The sequence below is a fragment of the Porites lutea genome, chromosome 10 (assembly GCF_958299795.1).
Source record: "Porites lutea chromosome 10, jaPorLute2.1, whole genome shotgun sequence".
NCBI lineage: Eukaryota > Metazoa > Cnidaria > Anthozoa > Scleractinia > Poritidae > Porites > Porites lutea.
This window is the reverse complement of record NC_133210.1, coordinates 5,422,119-5,448,352: the sequence shown is the minus strand read 5'-3', so window position 1 is coordinate 5,448,352 and position 26,234 is coordinate 5,422,119. Positions and strand designations below refer to the sequence as shown.

Below are 26,234 nucleotides of genomic sequence, written 5' to 3'. Positions count from 1 at the left end.
TTCGAGCTTGACAATAATTTTGGTAGAAAAAAATTCCGCCAAACTTTACCGTCCTTTGAACAGATCTTTTTGTATCAGAACACAATTTCAGTGAAGAATCACAGCAAAACGCGCAGGTAATATAGTCCTGTCACGTTTGTCACACACAGATGTTTTGCTGTCCTCTTCGTCCTGCTGTCCTGTTTCGCAAACGTTTTTTTAGAAAACCTCTACGAGTAGCCAGTACGATGTGATTGGCTCAAAAAGAGCGCGCCATTTTTTCAGCCAATTAGCCTGTTCCAGGCTGGAAAGTGGCGCGAAATGGAGAGTGGAAGTTGAGTGGAAGGGAAAAAATGCAGAAGAAAGGGAGAGTTTTCACTGCTCAATTTTCCTTGCGCCGTCACCACTATCTGAACTCCTGGGCCCAGTTGTTCGAAGGCCGATCAGCGCTTAACCCGGGGTTAAATTTAACCCGGGTTTCTTTTTCTTGTGTTCAAAAGCATTTTCTCGGATAATTTTCTCTGTTATATTTAGAGCTTTCAATCATCAACTTGTAGACAAAAAGAATTAAAACTGAAATGCTTTTTAAGCTTTCAAATCTGAATTCAAATCTCGCACTAACCGTGGGTTATCTTAACCCAGCTTTGAACAACTCGGCCCTGGATCAGACTACCAGACAATCAGAACTAAACCTACCCAAATCAGTAATTAGTTTAAATAGCGTTTTCCTTGCAGCTCTTCGGTAACGGTACTTTTGCATTGTAAAACAGAGTTTAGCATCTATGCGGTCCCAAAGCACTTAAGTTTTCCAAGTGTGTAGTAACCTTGTTCGGCCCCGTCGCCAGTATCGCCAAACCTGAGTTGTTTGACGGGAAGCTCGATCTTATCAGTAAGGAGACCGCTGTCTTCACGCCATGCGTTGTCATTCGCATCACAGTTGCAGCCATAACTAGGGTTTGCACACGAGTTAGTCATCCCGCATGCGCACTTACTATTGCCAGATGCTCCGCCCCAGTATGCCATCTTAGTAGAATCACGTGACACCCACCAACCAAACGGATCGTTCTTGTAGAGCAAAACCGAGTTGTAACACTCATACTTGATAAACTGTTCACACTGTGAAGAGACTGTGGTGAGACTCGCCAGCTGAGAGAGACTCGCTCCTGTATAATGAATGTCACGGGAAAAACTACCCTGACCTTCATATCCTTTCACGGATGTTCTGCTTTCACTGGCGTGACTGATGACTGTCACGCCAACTCCATTTTTAGCTGTCATGTTACAATAAACGGTGAACGGTGCCATACCTCCCTCGCCGTCAGGATCAATGACGTAGTTTCCGCTCACACTACTGACGTTCTTTTTAATAACAGAACAGGAAGTAGCCCTCACTGGAGAATTGATTTTAACTTCTGTTTCTATCGTTTTGAGGGCGTTAGTTGCTCTGCAGGTATAAGATCCTCTGTGTGATTTTTTGATGCTGTTTAGTACGAGAGTGTTATTTTTAAGAACTCTCGAACCAACAGGAAGTATAGAGCCATCCTTTGACCAAGAAATTACAGGTCTCAGGTCGCTCTCGGCTACACAAGGCAGAGGAAGAGTGGAGTCAATCACCGGAGTCAATTCTTGAGGAGGACGGACTTTGAACCGCAAAGGAGAGAATATCATGAGTACAACCGTATCTGTTACTGATCCCAATATATTCTCTGCCTTGCAAATGTATGTTCCACCGTCTTCTCTTGTCACTTGGTAGATCGTTAGGGCTCCATGCATGATTTCATTTCTGTCCTTTGGCAAATTACCAACCGCTTTAGACCACGAGATGCTAGGCGGCGGCTGACCAGTAGCACTGCAGCTGATGGTTACGTTTTGTTTCTCTTCAGCCATGAGGCGATTTTTTGATAATAATAGCTTAGAGAGAACTGAAAAAGGAAGGAAGAATGGATAAAGAAACCCAAATTTTGATTTTTCCGAAAAAAATAAACTTTCTGAGCCTATTTCACATGACATAAAATTAACAAACCTTTTCAGTTCCTATAAAGACCAAAACCATTCATTAAGGGAAAAAATGACTTACACTGCACCGTTAACTTCGCTGTTGCGTTAATGCTTCCCAGCAAATTTTCAGCTTTGCAGGTATACTGGCCTTCGTCTCCAGGTCTAACATCCTGAAGAATCAGAGCGCCACTGGACTCTACCACGTGACGCTCGACAGGAAGTGATGAATTAATTTTAGACCATGTGACCTTGGGAGGAGGATTGCCAACCGCTGTACATTTCAAGATGGCTGTCTGACTTTTGTTAACTGTCGTTCGTTCAGGACTTTGCAATAGAGAAGGAGCCGAGATGGATTGTCCTGGTGCCCCTTTCTCACCAGATGGGCCTCTAGGTCCCGTGGGACCTGGCGGACCCTGCAGTCCGGGATCCCCCTTTTTGCCCATTGGTCCCTGAGGTCCTATTGGTCCATGTTTACCAGGAGGTCCTGCTGGGCCGGGTTTCCCCCGGGGCCCCGATATACCTTGGGGTCCTCGTCTCCCCCGCCTTCCTGTGTTACCTTTTGGTCCTGGTCGACAAAGCTTTTCATCTTTGGCACAGATTTGATTTTGCAGCAAACGAAGCTCTTCTTTAATCAGCAGTTTTACATCAGAAGCTGTTTTGACCGGTTTCGCGTGTGAGTTGTCTGGTGAAGTGCGTTTTTGTCGTGACGAGGATTCTTGACCTTATGAAAGATAATAGAACGTGAAATTTGCTGATCTGATAAATCTCAGTGACAATCAGTAAAAGCAAATGCCAATAAAAGCGATTTCCTCTTTTTGATTGGCTTGCCAGAAGCGGGGCAAAATTGGCTTATTTGAGAGAGTACATTTCGTTAAGAAGCAAACTAATTTACCTCTGATGATCATTTCCTCTTTCGTCTTGACGTTTATGGTTGATTTAAGAAAAACCAGTGTTTCTGAAAGGAGATCATTATTAAACGTCGCTCACCGGAGGCCTAAAACGATTCACCTTGTTCCTGGCGGAAGCCAATTATGACCACCTATCTTTGCCCTCGTTTTTCTCAATACTTACCTTCCATCTCCTCTCTTAAATCTGAATCGCTGCTTTCGGTTACTCTCCATCTTCCATTGTTCTGATGCACTCGAAGGATTTCTGTTTCCAACTGACCACAACGTGTCACTGAGTGTGAAATCAGTTGATGATGTTCTTGTACTCGAAGTTCTACGTGAATAAGTGCGATACAGCATACAATTGACAGCAGCAAACCTGACTTACAACACAAACTGTCAAATGTTTTAACTCTGGTCGTATGCTTCTCTTTTGTCCTTGTTTGTGTCATAATAACTGAAGTGTCTTGTTAGGCCTAGGGTCTCACAAACCCTAAGTGAGACAGACGTCCTTGAAAGGGCTTTGAAACTTGAATAATTGAAATACTTCGCCCGTTTATACACTCTCAATATCTTTTTAGTCAATAATCTATTTATAAACCTGACGAATATGAGTTTTTTGGTGGAACGACAAGGAGAAAAGGGGATAGACTAGGAGTTGTCTCAGCTTGTTTGGGAATTTAAGCACGGCAGGAAGTTTTAGTAATATTAGGGTCAAATAGAGAGAGTTAATAATTTACGATCCATAAGGAACATGCTTAGCACAGGTCAATGTTTATTTGTATTTTAATGCAATACCTTTCCGTGTGGTTTTTGAGGAAGTTATTAGAAAAGTTAGTTACAGAAGTGACAGACGCGTCTTTATTTCTTCTTCATGCAACTCATGCGTTTTGCTCATTGTGCCCAAAATTCGTCGCGCATCTTGTCACGTTTCAGTTCGAGAGGTCAGGCATTCGCTGCCGGCCTTGCGTAATCCCTTTATAGGACCCATTCTTCCGCGCGGCAGTGTCACGTGGTTAGCGTGGCATGGCAGTGCATGTCTGTGAAGACCTGGGTAAACAGTAGGCCCCGGTTCTTCAAGATTGACCACTATGCGGCAGATAACTATTAGAGAAACCAGTTATAGTGGTTTATCCAGTGGATAGCGTTATCCACTTTTTGAACAAATGGAGCCAGAACTACTGAAGGCCCACACCAGATATTTACTATTCTCATGTTTTGGACCACAAAGTATCTTATATTCATAACATGTAACACGCTTATCTTTTGTTGTTTCGTCGCCTCGCGAGTCGGACGCCAACTTACCGAGCTTCCACATTGTTGTTTGAAAATCGCGTCTTATCTTAAAAGATTTGAAATTGACAAATTGCACATAGAAACGGAACCTAACGTTTATTGATTTTTTCACGCTTTATTCACAATCTCGTCCTTAGAAACTCTTCATGCGGTAAAAGAGGATAATGTTATGCTATTTTCGAAAGATGCTTTGTTAAGCCCAAATGTTGTACTTTTTTTCCAAGAACGCAGTTAATTATAGATATAAACGTTCGAAAAGCCAATGTGATCTAGCAGTTCTCGTGAGGTCTTACATGATTGGCTCGATACCCACTTGAAAAAACAAGCAAAAGAAGTATTCTTAGCCCTTAAAACAACAGATGTACTAACAATACTGTCTAAACATCGTTGGTCACACAATATAGCCAGTCCCTCATGCAAATTCGCAGCCGGCCGGCACAGAAGTTTCTGTAGTGTTAGGACTCGTCATCGTTTTTCAGTAGCCGTGCGTGAAAAGAATATTTCGTTATTTATGAAATTATTGTTTCTACTCCTCTTTTAAATGACTTACAAGACTATCGCATTACAGGAAGTAGTCAAAGGGCGTAGGATTTTTTAATCTCTTGTAATATTTTTGTTTAGTTTTTATTCTCGTCAAATAAAGGTCGATTAATATATTTAACCAAGGCGACGGCAATTTGCTTACCATAACCAACAGCAAAAAGAAGCAAGAAGGGGTAGCCTACGGAATGCCTGATTTCTTCCGACTATCCTTCCTCTTTTATGAAACTAATGACGTTACATAGTCGTTTTGCTTTTCGATTTTGGAATAAAAGAGAAGTAGCCTTAATCTATGCTGTCCCAAAGCACTTCAATTTTCCGAGTGTGTGGTAACCTTGTTCACTGCCACCAGTATCTCCAAACCTGAGTTGTATTACAGGAAGCTTGGTCTTGTCAGTGAGGAGACCGCTGTCTTCACGCCATACATTGTCATTCGCATCACAGTTACAGCCATAACTGGGATATGCACACGAGCTAATCATCCCGCATGCGCACTTGCTATTGCCAGATGCTCCGCCCCAGTACGTCATCTTGGTAGAATCTCGTGACACCCACCACCCATATTGATTGTTGTTGTAAAGCAAAACCGAATTGTAACACTCGTACTTGATAAACTGTTCACAACTCGAGGAGACTCTGGTAAGACTCGCCAGCTGAGAGAGACTCACTCCTGTGTAATGAATATCACGTGAGTAACTACCCTGAGCATTGTATCCTTTTACGGTTGTTCTGCTTTCACTGTCGTGACTAATAACCGTCACGCCAACTCCATTTTTAGCTGTCATATCACAATAAACTGTAAATGGTGCCAAACCTCCCTTGCCATCTGGATCAATGACGTAATTCCCGCTTAGACCGCTGACGTATTTCTTAATCACAGAACAGGAAGCGACACCAACTGGAGAATTGAGTTTTGCTTTCGCTTTGATTTTTGACAGAGCATTAGTTGCAGTACAGGTGTAATACCCTTCGTGCGATTTCTTGAAGCCGTTAAGAACCAGTGTGTTGTCTTGTAGAAAGCTTGTTTCAGCAGGAAGTGTAGTACCGTCCTTTGTCCAGGTAATTGTAGTTTTCAGGTCACTCTCGGCTACACATGGCAGACGAACGATTGAACCAAAGCTAACAGGTGTTGACTCTGTATGGGGGAAGGACTCTGAATCGCAGAGGAGAGAAAACCATAAGTTGAGCCGTCTTTGCTGCTGAGCCAAGAATGTTTTCTGCCTTGCAAATGTACGTTCCACCGTCTTGTTTTACCATTTCGTAGATTGTTAGGGCTCCATTCATCACTTTATTTCTGCCTTTGGGCAAAGTACCTCCTAACGTTGACCACGTGATGGTGGGTTGCGGCTGGCCAGTAGTAATGCAGGCCATGGTGATGTTTTGTCTCTCTTCAGCCATTATGCGATTTGATGACAATACAATAGAGGGTGGACCTGGCAAGAAAAGAAACTCATGTTTTTTTGCAAACAAAATACAGTAAAAACCCGCGACTAAAAACCTGCATTTTCTCAATTTAACCTAAACAGTTCTTTTTTACATAAATGGTAATAAGCACAAATTTAGGCTATTTAGGCTCTTCAATAGGTTCTTATTTTCTAAAAGAAAAAATACATCGTGGCCAAGAGTGTTTATTCTTTTCACTGCCCAAGTTTTTGATAGAGTTTTGTAACGTGACTCTAACTTTTGAGTCTGTGGACGAAATCCTATGATGTGACCATTCAGATGAAAGCTCTCTGCCTGTACTTTCACGTGATGCTATTTGTTTCTCAAAGTTTTAGAAAATGAAATTTGGAAATCTGGTCGAAATTTGCCTTTGGCCACATCTGGCAGTGAAAAGGTTAAGAGTAGTTAGGTCATTCCTTAGGTAAAACCACCCTGCGAGCAGAGCCTCCTTTTGTCTTCTCTGCCTGAATCGCGTCAAAGCTCTGAAGTCACTGCAGACCAAATTTCTGGACTAGTCAATCTTTTTTCCTTTAGTCAAACTGGTTTTTCGAATGCGAAATCCAATTGTTGATACACAGATGGTCATAACTGGGCCCTCTGTACCACGCGCACAGATTCTAAATTGTATCCTAGCAACACGTAGCGTGTGCTCAACGAAGATCTTACTCGATTCTTGCATTCTTGAGTGTTTGGCGAGTACAGTAGTCATGTGAATTTGAAGTGATATGGCACCTATGTCTCCGAAGAGGGTCCTGAATGTTGACTTATCTTATTTCCTTAAGTGTACAGAATTTTTTTGGTAGATTTTAGAAAATAAGAATGTGTTTCAAATTTTAGGGCTAAACAAGTTCTTGTATAGAGGGGGCCTAACTGGCAAATTTTAGCCTAACAGGTTCTTAGTCGCGGGTTTTACCGTACTGGTAGAATGAAAGCCGTTGCGACCAATAGTTACTGTCCCTTTTAGAGATGTATGCAAGTTTTAAAGATGGTCAAAGGAAATAAATGAAGAACGGTAAGAAGAGAACAACTCTAGTTGTCCGTTAGAACTCTCTTAGAAACATGTCGGAAAATGTATGAAGATGAGGGGCACCTTTTTTAAAAATCTTGAAGAAAAAGAAGGAACTTACACTGCACCGTTAGCTTCGCTGTTGCGTTGATGTTTCCCAGCAAATTTTCGGCTTCACAGGTGTATTGGCCCTCGTCCCCAGCTCTAACATCCTGAATAATTAGGGCACCACTGGACTCTGCCACGTGACGACCGACAGGAAGTGATGAATTCACTTTAGACCATGTGACCTTTGGTGGTGGATTGCCAACCGCTGTACATTTCAAGATGGCTGTCTGACTTTTATTGACTGTCGTTTCAACAGGCTGTTGTAATAGGGAGGGAGCCGAGATAGATTGTCCCGGTGCGCCTTTCTCTTCCGGCGTACCTCTGGGTCCTGCGGGACCTGGCGGACCCTGCAGTCCGCGATCCCCCTTTTTGCCCATTGGTCCCTGAGGTCCTATTGGTCCATGTTTACCAGGAGGTCCTGTTGGGCCGGGTTTTCCTCGGGGGCCTTGTATTCCTTGGGGTCCTCGCCTTCCCCGCCTTCCAGTGTTACCTTTTGGTCCTGGTCGACAGAGCTTTTCATCTTTGACACATATTTTATTCTGTAGGAGACGAAGTTCTTCTTTAATCAGCAGTTTTATATCAGAGGCTGTTTTCACAGGTTTCGCTTGTGAGTCATCGGATGAAGCACGTTTTTGTCGTGACAAGGTTTCCTGACCTTATGAGAGGAAATAGAACATGAACCGTGTTTATTTAATAAACTTCAGTGATTAATTCACTTTGTCTTTTTCGGTTTCGGAAACTGGGAAAGACATAGTGAATTGATCACATGGCTCCCCAAGCGGGTAGGATTTGAATGTACAATTCGCTTAAAAGGAAACCATTTTACCCTGCAACGTTCATTTCCTCTTTCGTTTTGACCGTTGCGTTTCATTTTAAAAAAGCAGTGTTTCTTAAAGGGGATATTAACACATGTCCTTCACCGTAGGCCTAAAACGATTCACCTTGTTCCTGGCGGAAGCCAATTATGACCACCTATCTTTGCTCTCTTTTTTGTCAATACTCACCTTGTCCCAAATCTGAATCGCTGCTTTCGGTTACTCTCCATCTTCCATTATTCTGATGCACTCGAAGGATTTCTGTTTCCAACTGACCACAACGTGTCACTGAGTTTGAAATCTGTTGATGATGTTCTTGTACTCGAAGTTCTACGTGAATAAGTGCGATACAGCACACAATTGACAGCAGCAAACCTGACTTACAACACAGACTATCAAATTTGTCAACTCTGGTTGAGTGCTTCTCTTCTACCCTTGTTTTTGTCATGATAACTGAAGTGCCTTGTTAGGCCTAGGGCTTCAGCAACAACTAGTTAAGCAGGGCTCCTTGAAATTAATAAAGAAAAGAGCTTTAAAACTTTTGAACAATTGAAGCTGTCTCAAAACCTTTTTTGCTCAAATATCTATTTATATCCCTAACGAATATGGGTGATTTGATGGAACGACAAGTAGAAGAGGGGAAAGGCTTGGAGTTGTCTCAGCCTGTTTGAGAATTTAAGCACGGCAGGAAGTCGTAGTAATACTATAGGGTCAAATAGAGATAGTTTACAATTACGAACCACAAGGAGCACGCTTAGCACAGGTCAATGTTTATTTTGTATTTTAATGCAATACCTTTCCGTGTGTTCTCTGAGGAAGTTGTTAGAAAATTTGGTTACGGACGTGACAGATGTGGTTTTTGTTCTTTGTAATGTAACCTACATCGTGCCCAATACCATTCGCGTATTCTGTCACGTTTCAGTTTTAGATGTCGGGCATTTTCCGCCGGCCATTCCTAACTCCTTAGGACTCATTCTTCCTCGCGGCTTTTTCCCAACAATGTTACGTGGTTTACGTGGGATGACAATGCATGACCGTAAGAAAATGCACTTTATTTGAGCGTCATTTTATTTAGAAGAACGTATTAATTGGGGATACCAGTTTTTACGTCTGTTACTGGAGACGGGTCCGCCATAAAGTTACGTGGTCGTCCGAGCTACGCGAAGGTCTAGCCGTTTACAGAGCAAGGGCAGTACCTTCATTCCTCAGTTATTTGAAGACCCTGAGTATTGGTTCGGCTCCGGGAATCGAACCCAGGACCTCCCGCTCTGCAGTCAATTGCTCTACCGACTGAGCCTTTTTTTGCCTGGGTAAACTAGGGACGGCCTTCACCTGAATTGAAAACCTTATGTCTTGGAGCTCAAAGAATCTTATATTCATAACATGTAACAAGCCTCCTTTTGTCCATTTCCCCGCAATTTGACGCCATTCGAGTCGCGCCGTAAACGTACCGTACTAACATGAGTTACATATTTAAGATCGCATCTAATTTGTTAACAAATTGTACATAGAAACGGAAGTTTTAAGGGAGACTAACGTTTATTCCTTTTTTCGCTTTATTCCCAATCTCGTTCTAAGAAACGCTTCATGTGGTAAAAAAGCTTTTAAAATGTTATGCATTTTTTAAATGAGCTTTTGCCAAACATTTAACGTTTTTACCGAATATGTTTATTTAAACTCATGCAAGTATAAATATAACGTTCTAAAAACCACAGCAGCTCACGTAAGGTCTCAGTTGAATGGCTTGATATCCAGCTGTGAAATACAAGCAAGAGAAATGTTCCTAGCCCCAATGCAACAGAGCTGCAGCTACTCTACTGTCTTACTCTGATCTAGACTCTAAGATACTTATTTTTTCCTGACCTCGTTTTCGTGACATCCCTACTGTCTGAGAGCCTGGCATAGGCTATACTTTCTAAACATTGGTGGCACGATATAGCTAGTGCCTTACGCATGCGCGCAGTCGTCGCAATAGCAAGAGTGGACCGCAGATTCGGTGTGATTTTTTCTACTTTCTCTTTCACGACTTTCAAACTGTCGCATTTACAGAAGCATATAAAGGGCCTGTGGTTATTAATTAAACACTTGTACTATTTTCAGTTTGTTCATATTCTCGTCCAACAAAGTTTGATTAATGTATTGGACACGGCAATGACCAATAGCAAAAAAAAGCGAAAGAGGGTAAACAACGGAAGCCGGCGTTTCAACTATCACTTGTTTTTCGGAACTAATAACGCTACAAACGCCTCGTGCTTTTTTAGTTTTGAATAAGAGCCTTAATTTATGCTGTCCCAAAGCACTTCAATTTTCCGAGTGTATGGTTACCTTGTTCGCTGCCTTCACCAGTATCGCCAAACCTGAGTTGTATTGCAGGAAGCTTCGTCTTGTCAGTAAGGAGACCGCTGTCTTCACGCCATACATTGTCATTCTTGTCACAGTTACAGCCATAACTGGGATTTGCACACGAGTTGGTCATCCCGCACGCGCACTTACCATTGCCAGATGCTCCTCCCCAGTACGTCATCTTAGTAGAATCACGTGACACCCACCATCCACATTTATTGTTGTTGTTAAGCAAAAGTGAACCGTAACACTCGTACTTGATAAACTGTTCACAATGCGATGAGACTCTGGTGAGACTTGCCAGCTGAGAGAGGCTCACTTTTGCGTAACGAACATCTCGTAAATAAGTACCCGGGGATTCATATCCTTTCACTGATGTTCTGCTTTCACTGTCGTGACTGATGACTGTCACGCCAATTCCATGTTTAGTTGTCATATCACAATAAACAGGAAATGGTGCCAGACCTCCTTCGCCATCAGGATCAATGACGTAATTTCCGCTCACACTGCTGACGTTCTTTTTAATAACAGAACAGGAAGTAGCCCTCACTGGAGAATTGATTTTAACTTCTGTTTCTATCGTTTTGAGGGTATTAGTTGCTCTGCAGGTATAAGATCCTCTGTGTGATTTTTTTATGTTGTTTAGAACGAGAGTGTTATTTTTAAGAACCCTCGAACCAACAGGAAGTATAGAGCCATCCTTTGACCAAGAAATTACAGGTCTCAGGTCACTCTCGGCCATACACGGTAGATGGACTGTGTATCCAACTGCAGTATGCACTTCTTTGGGAGGTTTGACTTTAAACCGTAGAGGCGAGAAAACCATGAGTTGAGCCGTATCTGTTGCTGAACTAAGAGTATTGTCTGCTTTACAAATGTATGTTCCACCGTCCTTTTTTACTACATGATAGATTGTCAGGGCTCCATTCATCACTTTGTTTCTGTCTTTGGGCAGTTTGTTAACTGACTTGGACCACGTGATTTTGGGTATCGGCTGACCAGTAGCAGTGCAGGCGATAGTGACGTTTTGTTTCTCTTCAACCATCAGGCGATGTGATGACAGTACAATAGTGGGAGGAACTGACAAGAAATAGAAAATGTGTTACAGAGTAATGAACATCATTGCTTAATGCCTTAAATAAAAAAGTTGGAACTTACACTGCACCGTTAGCTTCGCTGTTGCGTTGATGCTTCCCAGCAAATTCTCAGCTTCACAGGTGTATTGGCCCTCGTCCTCAGCTCTAACATCCGGAATAATCAGAGCGCCACTGGACTCTACCACGTGACGACCGACAGGAAGTGATGAATTCACCTTATACCATGTGACCTTGGGAGGAGGATTGCCAACCGCTGTACATTTCAAGATGGCTGTCTGACTTTCATTGACTGTCGTTTCAACAGGACGCTGTAACAGGGAGGGAGCCGAGATAGATTGTCCCGGTGCGCCTTTCTTACCCGGCGGACCTCTGGGACCGGGGGGTCCCGCGGGACCCTGCATTCCGCGAGCTCTGTCCTTGCCAATTGGTCCTTGTGGTCCTACTGGTCCATGTTTACCGGGAGGTCCTGCTGGTCCGGTTCTCCCTCGGGGACCTGGTATACCTTGGGGTCCTCGTCTCCCCCGCCTTCCTGTGTTACCTTTTGGTCCTGGTCGACAAAGCTTTTCATCTTTACCACAGATTTGATTTTGCAGCAAACGAAGTTCTTCTTTGATCAGCTGTTTTACATCAGAGGCTGTTTTTACCGGTTTCGCTTGTAAGTCACTGGGTGAAGCACGTCTTTCTCTTGATTTGGTTTTTTGACCTCAAAAATAAAAGCCATTTATCAAAGATTGTAGAACATAATAATGTCTCTTAAAGAAATCGCTCAAGGTGAACAGTTAACGTTAGTTAAATGGTCATCTCCTTTAGCTTTAGTTTTGAACAACGAATTTTGCCCTTTTATGGTACCAACAATAAATATATTTTTTCAAATCCAAGGCTTTTTTATTTTCTTTCGGTGATCATTTTCTCGATTTACGTGTGACTATTATCAGTGTTTTATTAACCAGTGATATTTGCATAAGAAGAGGTAAGAGGCCTTGGTCTTGGCAAAGAGCTTAACTATTTCCGCTTTTAAAATTCTCAGTACTCACCCTCTGTTTCTTGCCCCAAATCTGAAGGGCCGCTTTCGGTGATTTTCCATCTTCCATTTTTCTTTTGAGCTCTTAGGATTTGTGTTTCCATCTGACCACAAAGTGCCACTGAGTGTGAAATCAGGCGATGATGTTCTTGTATTCGGAGTTCTACGTGAATAAGTACGATACAGCACGCAATAGACAGCAGCAAACCTGACTTGCAACTCAAGCTCTCAAATGTGTTACTTCCAGTCTTATGCTTCTCTTCTACATTCCATTGTTTCATGATTTAACTGTCTTTTTGGGCCTACGTTTTCAGAAAGACCGAGTAAGTTAATGGCCCTTGAAATCAGTGAAGGAAAGGTCTTTTGTGAAACTCAAGAAATTAAATAACCAGGCCCGTGACATACGGCTTTTCTTAACAAATGACCCACTTATATCTTAACGAATATGAGGTGACATTATGAAATGACAAGTAAAAGAGAGGCCGGCGATAGTCTATTCGTATTCCGTGGGGGGTGCGGGGTAGAGAGACGACTGAATTCCGAGCGTTGTAATGTTGTCCGGTGACGTCACCTGCTTTTGCGAATATGGTAGTTATTTTCTGATTGGCTATTAGCTTTCCGAAATAGAAAACCTTTTGTTGTTGGCTGAACGCGCTAAAGAAAACATCCGGTTTGAAATAGTGTTGACAGGCTGAACAAAAATACACGTGACCTTAGGGACGGACCATTAGAAAAGTTATGGGGGGGGGGGAGGGGAATTTTCGAGCCGCAGGAATTTTTTTCGTCATCAAATTCCTTGTATGAATTTTTTTTAGGCCATAGCATGAATATTTTTTAGGATTAATTGGCGTACAAGAATTTTTTTCATTGAATTTTTTCTTGCGCGAAATTTCTTTTTTGTACTTCGCCCGCCCCCCCCATAAGTTTTCTAATGGTCCGTCCCTTAGACAAGGTATCCTTTAATCCCGAAACTGCAGTCTTGCTTTAGGCGCTTGTAACAAAAAGATGCACTACCTGTACAGTCGCATAGACTATCAAGCTAGAACAAAAGGAATTGGGAACGGAGGAACAGTAGGACATCGCGCTCCAGACCACAGGAAATAATTACTCAAAAAGAATGAAACAGACCAGCTTCATGACCTCTAAGCCTTAAACTCAGAGCGGCAAATTAAGATTTGCTCAGTCAGAGTGTAAAATTTTCCGTGTACTGCATAGAATTGAAAGAAAGAAAAAGGGGACCTCTGTAGTTTAAGCTAACTCCAAGTCCAAGGTCACGTTTCACACTATCATGAGCCTATGGGTCGTTTTTAGCCTGTTAATACCTCATTTCAAACTCGAAAAGTTAAATGATACCTTACATTTATTCCGGAGGCTTTATCGTCAAGCTTCACTGCACTCAAAACAGAAAACAATGCATATCGACTATATGCACGCTGTTGTTTACAGTTCCGTGACTTTTGGCTGCCAACTTCTTTAGAAATCGAAATTTATGCAAAAATGTATAAATTACTAGGTTACGTCACCGGACGGCACTATTACTCTCGGAATTCAGACGTCTAACGTTTATATGTATTGTTTTCTTATAGTGCATGGAGACGTATGACATTTCGGACTTGGCCATCGGTCGTCAAAATTTGATGGGAAGATTATTGCACAGTAGGAAGTTCAGGATTTGCTTTGTGTCGTCACGTGATGATGTAAAGAACTAACCACAGGTTTATGTTGTAGGTAAATTCCGTTCTCATTTTTGACTAGGATTCAACCGAATTTTCGACAGTATTTTCTTTTTGTTTATAGGCCTTAATTATTCATAGGAGACAAACATTGTGATTTAACCTGAGAACGATATAACCTACAACACATACACTTGAAAGCTTGTCTGTCTGTTTGCTTGTCTTTTCTGAGAAAGATATTAGAAAAAGTAGGTTACAGACGTGACTGACGCGGCTCTATAACTCCTAAAGCTCACGTGCCCATTACCTTCCGCTCATTTTGTTTAGTTTTGTCTTGCATTTACCCAGCGTTGGTAAATCCGTTAGACCTCATTCCTCCGCGCTGCCATAGTCCTGCAGGGTCACGTGGTGCGCGTGGCGTGACGATGCTTGAGTATGAAGACTTTTGCATCGAGGATTGACGGAAGGCCCACACCTGATTTGAAAAAGTTATGTTTTCGACCTCAAGGGATCTTAAAAATTCAAAATATAACAAGCTGTGGCCCTAAAGAAGGCTAATTTTGTTAACCGAAATATTGGCCTCAAATAAATCACCCCTTTGTCGTATTCCCAGCCTTGCATTCAGTTTTGTTTTAATTCTTACTTCAAGTGACCTCTGGCATTAGCATCTCTAGATTAGAGATCCGACAAGAAAGAACCAGTCGGTTTCATTCACGCGTTGAGTGGACCTCTGCATTCAGAGGTTTTAATAAGCTTCTCTTCTGTCTATTTTGACGCCACAAGTCGCTTGACCAACACGCAATGAAATTTTGGATCGCTTTTAATGCAAAAGTATTTAAACTTTATAAATTGCACATTAAAAGTGGAGATTAAACAGGGCTTAACTTTAACACCTTTTATCGTTATGCATGAGACCTCCAAATCTTTTGGTGAGGTGTTTATTTTAAGGTAGATAAATGGTCATTCGGTCTAGGCTGTGAGCGTTCTTGTTTTGATTAGCTTGATACCTCTATGTGAATAACAAACAAGAGTAATAATATCTCTTTCCACGAAAGCTTTCACACGATAATAGTCAGAATCTCGCGCATGCGCTCAGCCCCGGTAGTAGCAGCCGTCGATAACAGTGACAGTATTTTTCAAATTACGTAAAAAATATTTATTAAACTATTGCTTACTACCTCTCTAACATGACCTGCAAGACTTTATGAACGCAGGTTTAAACAATGATATCCATACTTCAGTACTAGGAAAAAAGACAGGGTTATCAGTGCCATGTCTCGATTTTCGGTTGGTGTTAATTCTCGTGGAAAGAATTTAGCGTTTTATGAATATGTTAAAACATGACAGTTTGTTTACCATAAATACCAGCAAAAAAAGCGAGAAGAGCTAACCTACGGAATTGCGACCGGGTTTTTTATTGATTTACTGTATATGTAAAACATGGCTGTTAGTCTGCAGATTTCTTTATGAAACTATTAAGGTTACGCATCCTTTTTTTACCTTTTCGGGTTTGGAATCACAACAACTAGCATCTATCTATACTGTCCCAAAGCACTTAAGTTTTCCAAGTATATGGTAACCTTGTTCGGCCCCGTGGCCAGTATCACCAAACCTGAGCTGTATTACAGGAAGCTTGGTCTTGTCAGTGAGGAGACCGCTGTCTTCACGCCATACATAGTCATTCTTGTCACAGTTACAGCCATTACTGGGATTTGCACACGAGTTAGTCATCCCGCATGCGCACTTACCATTGTCAGATGCTCCGCCCCAGTATCTCATTTTGGTAGAATCACGTGACACCCACCATCCACGTGGATCGTTGTTGTAAAGCAGAACCGAAGCATAACAGTCGTACTTGATAAACTGTTCACAGTGCGAGGAAACTCTAGTGAGACTCGCCAGCTGAGATACACTCGCTCCTTTGTAACGAACATTTCGTGAGTAAGCACCAATACTTTCATATCCTTTCACCGATGTTCTACTTTCACTGTCGTGACTGATGACTGTCACGCCAATTCCATTTTTAGCCGTCATGTCACAGTAAACGGTGAATGGTGCCAGACCTCCCTCACCATCTGGATCAATGACGTAATTTCTGCTTACACTGCTGACGTGTTTCCTTATCACAGAGCAGGAGGCCGCACTTACTGGAGAATTGATTTTGACTTTGGCTTCTATTGTTGTCAAAGGATTACTTGCTCTGCAGGTGTAAGATCCTTTGTGTGATATTTTGATGCTGCCAAGAACTAGAGTGTTGTTTTGAAGAATCCTTGAACCAACAGGAAGCGAAGAGCCATCCTTTGTCCAAGTTAGGGTAGGTTTTAGGTCACTCTCGGCCAGACACGGTAGACGAACGGTGGAACCAACCACAGGAATCAAAGTTTTAGGAGGTCTTTCTTTGAACCGCAGGGGAGAGAATATGACGAGTTGAACTGTGTCTTTTGCTGATCCTACAATATTCTCTGCTTTGCAGATGTATGTACCAGCATCCATCTTTGCCACATTGTATATTATTAAGGTTCTATTCGTCACTTCATTTCTTCCTTTTGGCCATGTTCCTCCCAATTTTGACCACGTGATCTCGGGTTGTGGCTGACCAGTAGCAATGCAGGCAATAGTGACGTTTTGTCTCTCTTCAACCATCAGGCGATTTGATGACAATACAATAGAAGGAGGAACTGGCAAGAAATAGTAAATAAATTTCATTCTGCGAACAAACTATTGATACAGTGAACACCGCTGCGACCAGTACTAATTGTCATTTTAAGGAGGCGTGCAAGTTATAAAGATGGTCAAAGGAAATAACTGAAGAGCAGGGTGAAGGACCAACTATAAGTGTCCGTTAAAATACTCATAGAAACATTTCATTTCATTAAGAAGGGGGACATCTCTTTTAAAAAAGTCTTGAAGAAAAAGACGCAACTTACACTGCACTTTTAGCTCCGCGCTGGCGTTGATGTTTCCCAGCAAATTTTCAGCTTTGCAGGTGTACTGGCCCTCGTCTCCAGGTCTAATATCCTGAAGAGTTAGAGCGCCACTGGACTCTACCACGTGACGCCCGACAGGAAGTGATGAGTTAGCCTTATACCATGTGACCTTTGGAGGTGGATTTCCATTTGCTGTACATTTCAAGGTGGCTGTCTGACTTTCATTGACTGTCGTTTGAACAGGTCGCTGTAACAGGGAGGGAGCCGAGATAGATTGTCCCGGTGCGCCTTTCTTACCCGGCGGACCTCTGGGACCAGGAGGTCCTGGCGGACCTTGCATTCCGCGAACCCCCTTTTTGCCAATTGGTCCCTGTGGTCCTACTGGTCCATGTTTACCAGAAGATCCTGGTGGTCCGGTTCTCCCTCGGGGACCCGGTATACCCTGGGGTCCTCGTCTTCCCCGTCTTCCAGTGTTACCCTTTGGTCCTGGAAGACAAAGTTTTTCATCTTTGGCACAGATTTGATTCTGCAGCAAACGAAGTTCTTCTTTAATGAGCAGTTTTACATCAGAAGCTGTTTTTACCGGTTTCGCTTGTGAGTCTTCTGATGAAGCCCGTTTTTGTCGTGACGAACTTTCCTGACCTTATGAGAGAAATTAGATCACAAACCGTGTTTATTGAAAAAACTTCAGTAACAACCAGTGACGCAAATACCAATAAAAGAATTGATGGTCACTATGGCAGGCTCGGCGACCCGGAAAGACCAAACTAAATCTCTGTCTTGGTTGGCTGCCTGAGTGGGCAAGAAGAGCCTATCTGTACTTAGAGTACAACTTGCAAAAACGTTTTATCTCTGATCTCTATCTCCTCGTTTTTGCTTGACCTTTGTGTTTGATTAAAAAAACAATGTTTTTGAAAGGAAGTATTTAATAACTGCTCCAAATGATGGTGACAGCAGCAAAACATTATAAAAAACAGTACGATTTTTTTAATTTTAACAAACATGTTTCGACGGTACATCCGTCATCGTCAGTGTGACGGTTATGAAAGTTTACAGCTGATGAAACATGCCTGTTACAATCTACAGTATACGTTACTTAAGCACTTAAGCACTTTCTATGGGTTTACCGGCGTGATAACCCACGCGGGATGTTGGGACAACACGAGTTAATTCGACTCGTGATTTACAAGCTTTTCGAGTGTTCTCCCAACATCCCAAGTGGGTTATCACGCCGGTTGACCCATAGAAAGTGTGGTCTATTGCTTTTATAAAATAACTTTAGGTTTTATATGAGTTTACCAGCACCATAAAAACTATAGGTTTTTAACCAATCAGAACGCGCGTACTATCTCAGTTATTTTATAATTAGTATGTGTAATCAAATGGTGACGAGTGAAAAGCTCGGGAAATTATTAGGATTTGGACAAAACGCGCGTGAAATTATTCCCTAATTTCACGAGTATACCTTTTGATTACCTATTAATATCATGGGTGACGAATTACGTTAGCAATCTTGGATTTTCGACATGTTTTTCTGGGATCGTATCGATCGAGAACTCCTGCACTCTCTCGAACGTTTAGAGCTTAAATTTGGCTTAAGTTCAGAGTTTTTCGACAAAATACCTGTTAGAATCCTTCTCGATGTGCTCTTTCGTGTCTTCAGGTTTTCTAAAGAGTCTTTTTGTGCCCTGACATCTTCATTCATGACATTTTAAAACTTCGTCGCCATCTTGACACTAAGACGTACGTTAGGTTGCCATGGCAATTTTGTAATTTCACATGTGAAATTACAAATTAACGCTGAAATTTCGCGCCAAAATTAAGGAGTAATTCGTCACCTAAGATATTGGCGTTGGAAATCAATACGCTACATAAATTTAAAGTTAACAAAATTAATAGATGCGCGTGCACGCAACTATAGTGAAAGCGTCAGATTGATGTGTTTCACCTGTTGATTAAGGTGAGGCTTTTCCCACTTAATGTACATAGACTCCGTGAGACGATCTGTCCGATGACATGTGCTCGTGCACGCTCGTGGAAAAGTGTCGGTTTGTTTTGCCCACGTAACAAGCGTTACAGCTTATAAGTAATGGTGACAGTACTGAGTGGAGTCCAATTCGGTCTGTAATCATACGAGTGATTAACAAAATCGCGGGAGTCCGATTTGTTTAATCACGAGTATGATTACACACCGAATTGGACGACACGAATTTCTGTTACCAATTAATCATAACTTAAACAAAATTTGTGACATAATAGGCTGTTTTTTAAATCAAAACACAAGAAATTCGAAATTTTGTTTAGCTACCAGTGAAAAAAAAGCCATTTAAGCGCGCGCGTGATGGCGCGTACTGTCCAATTACTTAGGCATGACGCGTAAAGTCCTATTAAACTGTCCAATTAAGGCTGAAATCAGGGCTGTTGATAGCCAATCAGATTTGACAATTTTGTTATAGTTATGATTATACTGCTTATCGTTAGGCCTAAAACGATTCACTTTGTTCCTGACAAAAAGCCAGCTATTTTTGCTCTCGTATTTTCCAGTACTCACCTTCCATCTCTTGTCCCAAATCTAAATGGCTGCTTTCGGTTACTCTCCACCTTTCATTTTTCTGTTGCACTCGAAAGATTTCCGTTTCCATTTAACCAGAGCGAGTCACTGGGTGTGAAAATAAGCGATCATGTTCTTGCATTCGAAGTTCTACGTGAATAAGTGCGATACAGCACGCAATAGACAGCAGCAAAGCTGACTTGCAACACACACTGTCAGTTTTTGTAACTCTGCTTAAATTCCTCTCCTCTGATTTTACTTGTTTCATGATAAAACCGCTTGGTTAGGACTACTACGTCACAAAGACCAAGTGAAGCAGGGACCTCACACTGAAACGGCTTTCCAACTTGGCCTTTGATAATCTGACGGTGTATCGCTTTCCTACACAATCTATTTATAATCTCTGACAAATATGATTGACATGATGAAACGACAAGTGCCGGGAGTTATCTCAGTTTGATGTACGAATATAAGCGCAACAGGAAGGCACTGGTCATAATAAGGTCAAATAGAGTTTATAATTTACGAAGCGTGAGGAGCACGTCTTTCACAGGTTTATACATTTGAATTTTTTTGTTGATTTGTTTGTTTTTAATACTTTTATATGTTGTTTTTGTGGAATTTATTAGAAAATTTAATCAAGGACGTGACAAGTTAGGCTGTGGTTCTTTCGGGACGGGTGTTGCGCATGTGTATATTACAAATGACGCCACTGAACTGTTACGTTGTATTTCTCAAATACCCGTAAACGCATTTATTCTCTTTAGGCCTTATTCTTCTGCTTGGCCATAGTGCTATTGGGCCACCCGGATTACGACTTGTCCCCCGAGAGATTATAGTGACTATGAAAGGCCCACACCTGACTTAAAAACCTGATGTTGTCGACCTCAAATAATCTTTACTTTATTGACTGTAGCAAGCTTCTCTTTTGACTCTGTCGAGGGCGACCATTTAGCGATGTCATTTTAACGGTCGATGCCTTTATTAGTAATGACCCCTGTAGACATGCAAGATGTGAGATTTGACTTGGATGAAGTTACAATAAGGCAAAAAATGGATTTCTAAATAGTCTTAGTAAGAACAAACTGTGGGCCAATATTGAATTTACGACATGTACAACTATTTGGACAAAGGGCTTGAGGCACCAGTTAAAGATGTATCAGCTATGAAAAACAGTTTTAAAATTATTATTTGTGAGTACTTTTTTGGAAAAATTTGGCAGTCCGGTGTGGTTGCGTAGTGGTTAAGGGAACGGTTATCTTAAGGAAGGCCTTGGTTCGAATCTGGGTATTGAATTTCTTCCTTTTTTAGGAGAAAAACCTCCATAACAGCGAAAGAAGGGGAAAATTGTTTCGACCTTAGCAAGTCGCGGCCCCGACAACCGATTGTACGTGCGTATTGTATTCAAAGTGAATGAAGTCAATAGTGAATAGAGTTTAATATTTATTCGTACAGAACTTTGTTCAGCTAAACTATTCTTGTAAACCATTGTGCTATTTTCGAGAGATTTCATTAGTTGAATACTAAACGTTCTGATTGAAAACGTATGACTGCCATTTAAGTTTAAACAATACTGTTACACTACTGGTTTAAGTCAATGATCACACGACATAGCCAGTACCTTACCTATTCACAGAGCTTTATCATCCTGGTAGTGGCAGCTATGGACAAACGTTTCTGTATTCTTAAGTTTTATAATTTTATAGGTCTCTACACGAACAAGTTTTGCTCACCAGGTTTTTCGTTGAGAAGGTAAAATACTTGTGAAGTTGTCTAATTAACACGACCTAGCAAAACTTGTCAAATAACTCTTACTCGTGCACTGTATTGTAATTTATTCATCCACGAAGCACTTGGGAGCTCTGAAGAAGTCTTTTTATAGTGTCCGTGCGTTCCACAGGGCAAAAACGGAGTACCCGGAGGAAAAAACCTCTCATGCCCGAAGCAGGAGAGGAAAACAACAACTAGCCTGCGAAAACATCCGTTTCTCCTCACTTTTCGCCGCTGGGGACGTTTCGCGGGAAGGAACATCTGCGACTCAGCGACAGAAATTCCGTACTGATGACGTAAAATCTGTCCGGAATCCGGTCAGAAGCGCTGATTGGTCGACGGAGTAGTTACATTGTTTTAGCTATTGTTTACGAATGACAGACAAAAGACAAAAGGCAACAAAGGTCAAATGTTAACGCGAAGAATCTCTAATAAATCAAGTCAATATTTGTGGAATATAGTCTTCTCTAGAAGAAGCATTTGAGTTTTGCTGGAGCTTGTTGGCAGATGGACACAACACTTTACCAAAATCGATCAGAAGAGATGTAAAATTGGACAAATTTATATTTGGAAACCCATGACTACCGGAATTATTTTGTAAAAATCGATTTGCGTCATCAGTATGGAATTTCCGCCGCTGAGTCGCAGACGTTCCTCTGCGCGAAACGTCCCCAGCGGCGAAGAGCGAGGAGAAACGGATGTTTTCGCAGGCTAACCAACAACAAACTCAACTGACAGACAGCGTCAACGCCAGGATTTTAACTCGGGGTTGGCCACATTTGTGAAAAGCGAGTGCTGTCACCACTGCGCCACCCTTGCTCCTCAAAATCCATCCTTGAGACTTATCAGCGTTTTTGAGGGCACGTTAGAAAGATTAGTTCATTATCCATTCACTAATTGTCTCTGCTTTGTATTTTACACGACTTGCGAGAGCATCGTGTTAAGAAAAGCAGATTAAAAATATGTCTTTAAAAAATGAATCAGTAAAAACCATAAGGTTATTTTTGCCAGGTACTATTTCCAGTAAGGTGGTGCTTAAACATGTGAAATAAGATTTGATCGTTATATTCATAGTTAGCAGAAAAGACTGGTTAGGAAAGGCGGAAAGCATCAACGATAAAACTAAAAACCTTGCGGCAGTTTACTTTGGAAGCTCTTTTGTTTCGTGCTCACAAATTGTGACTTAATCAATGAGTGCGTCGTTTTTATTGGTTAATAAAACCGAAATAAAAGGAATGCTATGAATGTTTGTACACCTTCAAGTTCACAAAAGCATATAACAAAGGAGTCTGACAAGCTTCAAAACCATTCCACTCTTTTTACTATGATATAATGAACAACGAAACCATCAGCTAAACTAAGCAGGAAGCTGTATCGTAAGGATGTGCAGATTTGTATTAGAAGTTATAAAGAGTTGACTAAACGTTTTAAACTTTCTTTTTCAAGTCAAAAGAAGAAGCATTTCTTTATCCTGTTCCAAAGCACTGAAGTTTTCCGAGTGTGTGGTAACCTTGTTCTGTGCTGTCACCAGTATCGCCAAACCTGAGTTGTATAACAGGAAGCTTGGTCTTATCCGTGAGGAGACCGCTGTCTTCACGCCATACATAGTCATTCTTGTCACAGTGACAGCCATTACTGGGATTTGCACACGAGTTATTCATCCCGCATGCACACTTACCATTGCCAGATGCTCCTCCCTAGTACGGCATCTTAGTAGAATCTCGTGACACCCACCATCCATATTTGTTGTTGTTGCTAAGCAAAAGTGAACCGTAACACTCGTACTTGATAAACTGTTCACAATGCGATGAGACTCTGGTGAGACTTGCCAGCTGAGAGAGGCTCACTCCTGTGTAACAAACATCTCGTGAATAAGCACCTTTACTTTCGTATCCTTTCGCAGATGTTCTGCTTTCACTGTCGTGACTGATGACCGTCACGCCAACCCCATTCTTAGCTGTCATATCACAATAAACAGTGAATGGTGCCAGACCGCCCTCGCCATCTGGATCAATGACGTAATTTCCGCTTGCGCTACTGTCGTGTTTTCCGATCACAGAACAGGAAGCAGCAACTGGAAAATTGAGTTTCACTTTGATTTCTATTGTTGTCAAAGGATTACTCGCTCTACACGTGTAAGTTCCTTTGTGTGATATTTTGATGCTCCCAAGAACTAGGGTGTTGTCTTGCAGAATCCTTGAACCAACCGGAAGTATAGAGTCGTCCTTCGTCCAGGTGAGAGTAGGTCTCAGGTCACTCTCGGCCACACATGGCAGGCGAACAGTTGAGCCAACCACAGGAGTTAGTTCTTGAGGTGGTCGAACTTTGAATCGAAGAGGCGAAAAAACCATCAGTTGAGCATTAGCTATCGCTGATCCCAGGATATTATCTGCTTTACACGTGTATATTCCACCATCGTCTCTTGTCACTTGATAGATCTTTAGGGCGTCGTTCATCACTTCATTTCTTCCTTTTGGCAAAACTCCTCCTAACTTGGACCACGTGATGGTGGGTTGAGGCTGACCAGTGGAAGTGCAGACGATAGTGACGTTTTGGTTTTGTTCAGCCATCAGGCGATTTGATGACAAAAATATCTGGGGACCAACTGGCAAGAAATGAAAAAAAATACGCTTTTATTCTGGTGACAAAATTCTCTCCACTATTTTAATATCGTGGAATTTGTAACCTATACAGTTAAAACTCGTATAATGGCACATTTCGACAACGGTCACATGCACCGGCGGAAAAACAATACTTATGAAATATCCAAAAATTTGACCTCTTATTTACTTTAAACTTAACCCCTATTCAGCGGTCACCTCTATCAGTAAGCGAACGTGAACTTCCTCTAAAACTAGACTTCCTAAATGGTTAGTTCTTTTGCAGTTCACCATTCGTACGCAGTCAATGCCAAGGAAATTGGTCTCAACCTCAAGACCAAAGTAACTTGATTCCTCTTGATTAGGACCTCTCTGCAGTTCATTGGTTTCTTTAAAAGAACATGACTAGTGAATCAAATTCATCGAAATAACTTTATGCTATAGTTTTTCATTTACGCTGCTGCAGTTTCCCAGTTGCTAATCAGGTGATTTGATGACAATTCAGTAAAGGATGGAACTGGCAAGAAGTAGAAAATCACGTTTATTCTGCAAACAAAATACTGCATCACACCGCTGTGTTTTAGAGAGTTATGGGTCTTCTAATGAAAGTCAGACAAAGGAACTGATGAACGGCAAGAGGGGACCATCTGTAGGTTTCCGTGAGAATACTCTTACAACATGTCAGAAAATGTATTAGGGAGAGATGGAAAAACATCTTGAAATCTTGAAGAATGAAATGCAACTTACACTGCACCGTTAGCCGCGCGCTGGCGTTGATGGTTCCCAGCAAATTTTCAGCTTTGCAGGTGTAGTGGCCCTCGTCTCCAGGTCTAACATCCTGAAGAATCAGAGCACCACTGGACTCTGCCGCGTGACGCCCGACAGGAAGTGATGAATTCACCTTAGACCATGTGACCCTAGGAGGAGGATTGCCAACCGCTGTACATTTCAAGGTGGCTGTCTGACTTTTATTGACTGTCGTTTGAACAGGAAGCTGTAACAGGGGGGGGGGGGGGGGGGAGCTGAGATGGATTGTCCCGGTGCGCCTTTCACACCAGGCGGACCTTGCATTCCGCGAACCCCCTTTTTGCCAATTGGTCCCTGTGGTCCTACTAGTCCATGTTTACCAGGAGATCCTACTGGTCCGGTTCTCCCTCGGGGACCCGGTATACCTTGGGGTCCTTTAATGAGCAGTTTTACATCAGAAGCTGTTTTGACCGGTTTCGGTTGTGAGTCATCGATGAAGCGCGTCTTTGGCGTGACGAACTTTCCTGACCTTATGAGAGAAATTAGAACACATACCGTGCTTATTAAATAAACTTCAGGAACAAACAGTAAAAAAATGCCAGTAAAATATTTTTAGCCACTATGGCAGGTTCCGCGACCGGGAAAGACTAAACTAATTCTCTGTTTTGGTTGGCTGCCTGAGTGGGCAAGAAGAGCCTATCTGAACGAAGAGTACAATTCGCTAAAACCATTTTATCTCTGATGTTTGTCTCCTCTTTTTTTCTTGACCGTTAACAATGTCTATGAAAGAAGATATTTAATAGCGCTTATCGTTAGGCCTAAAACGATTCACTATTTTCTTGGGAAGAAGCCACCTATTGTCGTTCTAGGTTTCCTCAATACCCACCTTTCGTCTCCTGTCCCAAATCTAAATGGCCGCTTTCGATTATTCTCCATCTTCCATTTTTCTGTTGAACTCGAAAGATTTCTGTCTTCATTTGACCAGAGCGAGTCACTGAGTGTGAAAATAGGCGATCATGTTCTTGTATTCGAAGTTCTACGTGAATAAGTGCGATACAGCACGCAATGGACAGAAGCAAAGCTGACTTGCAACACAAGCTGTCAATTGTTGTAACTCTGGTTAAATGCCTCTCCTTTGATCTTACTTGTTTCATGATAAAACCGCTCGGTTAGGACTATGATGTCGCAGGGCTTTCCAACTTGGGCAGTTGAACAACTTGGCCTTTGATGGTCTGACGGGATATCACTTTCCGAATAATCCTATTTATCTCTGCAAATATGATTGAAAGTTCCAGGTAGGCCTTTACACATTCTGCTCGAAAAAAAGGCTATTCTGCTCAAAAGAATTGCCTCCAAAAAAGGCTATTCTGCTCGAGATTATGCTCCAAAAGTACTATTATGCTCGAATTATGCTTTTGTAAAAATCGATATTC

The 26,234-nt window shown here is 41.9% G+C and overlaps 2 protein-coding genes and 1 pseudogene across 2 annotated transcripts in view; 1 reads left to right on the top strand and 2 right to left on the bottom strand.

Annotated features, from left to right (window-relative positions):
* The window catches only part of LOC140951174 (arylsulfatase B-like), a 41,069-nt gene that overhangs the window by 4,954 nt on the left and 9,881 nt on the right, over window positions 1-26,234 (top strand). The gene's annotated exons all lie outside the window — the stretch shown is intronic.
* On the bottom strand, window positions 644-25,737 carry LOC140950666 (hemicentin-1-like; annotated as a pseudogene).
* On the bottom strand, window positions 22,919-24,053 carry LOC140951181 (leucine-rich repeats and immunoglobulin-like domains protein 3). The gene has a single exon (XM_073400408.1). It carries the CDS (start codon window positions 24,022-24,024, stop codon window positions 23,152-23,154), a length of 873 nt encoding a protein of 290 aa, XP_073256509.1. The 5' UTR covers window positions 24,025-24,053; the 3' UTR covers window positions 22,919-23,151.

Coding starts and splice junctions, on each gene's coding strand:
- LOC140951181 (XM_073400408.1), bottom strand. CDS start 24,024: ATGGCTGAACAAAACCAAAACGTCACTATCGTCTGCACTTCCACTGGT.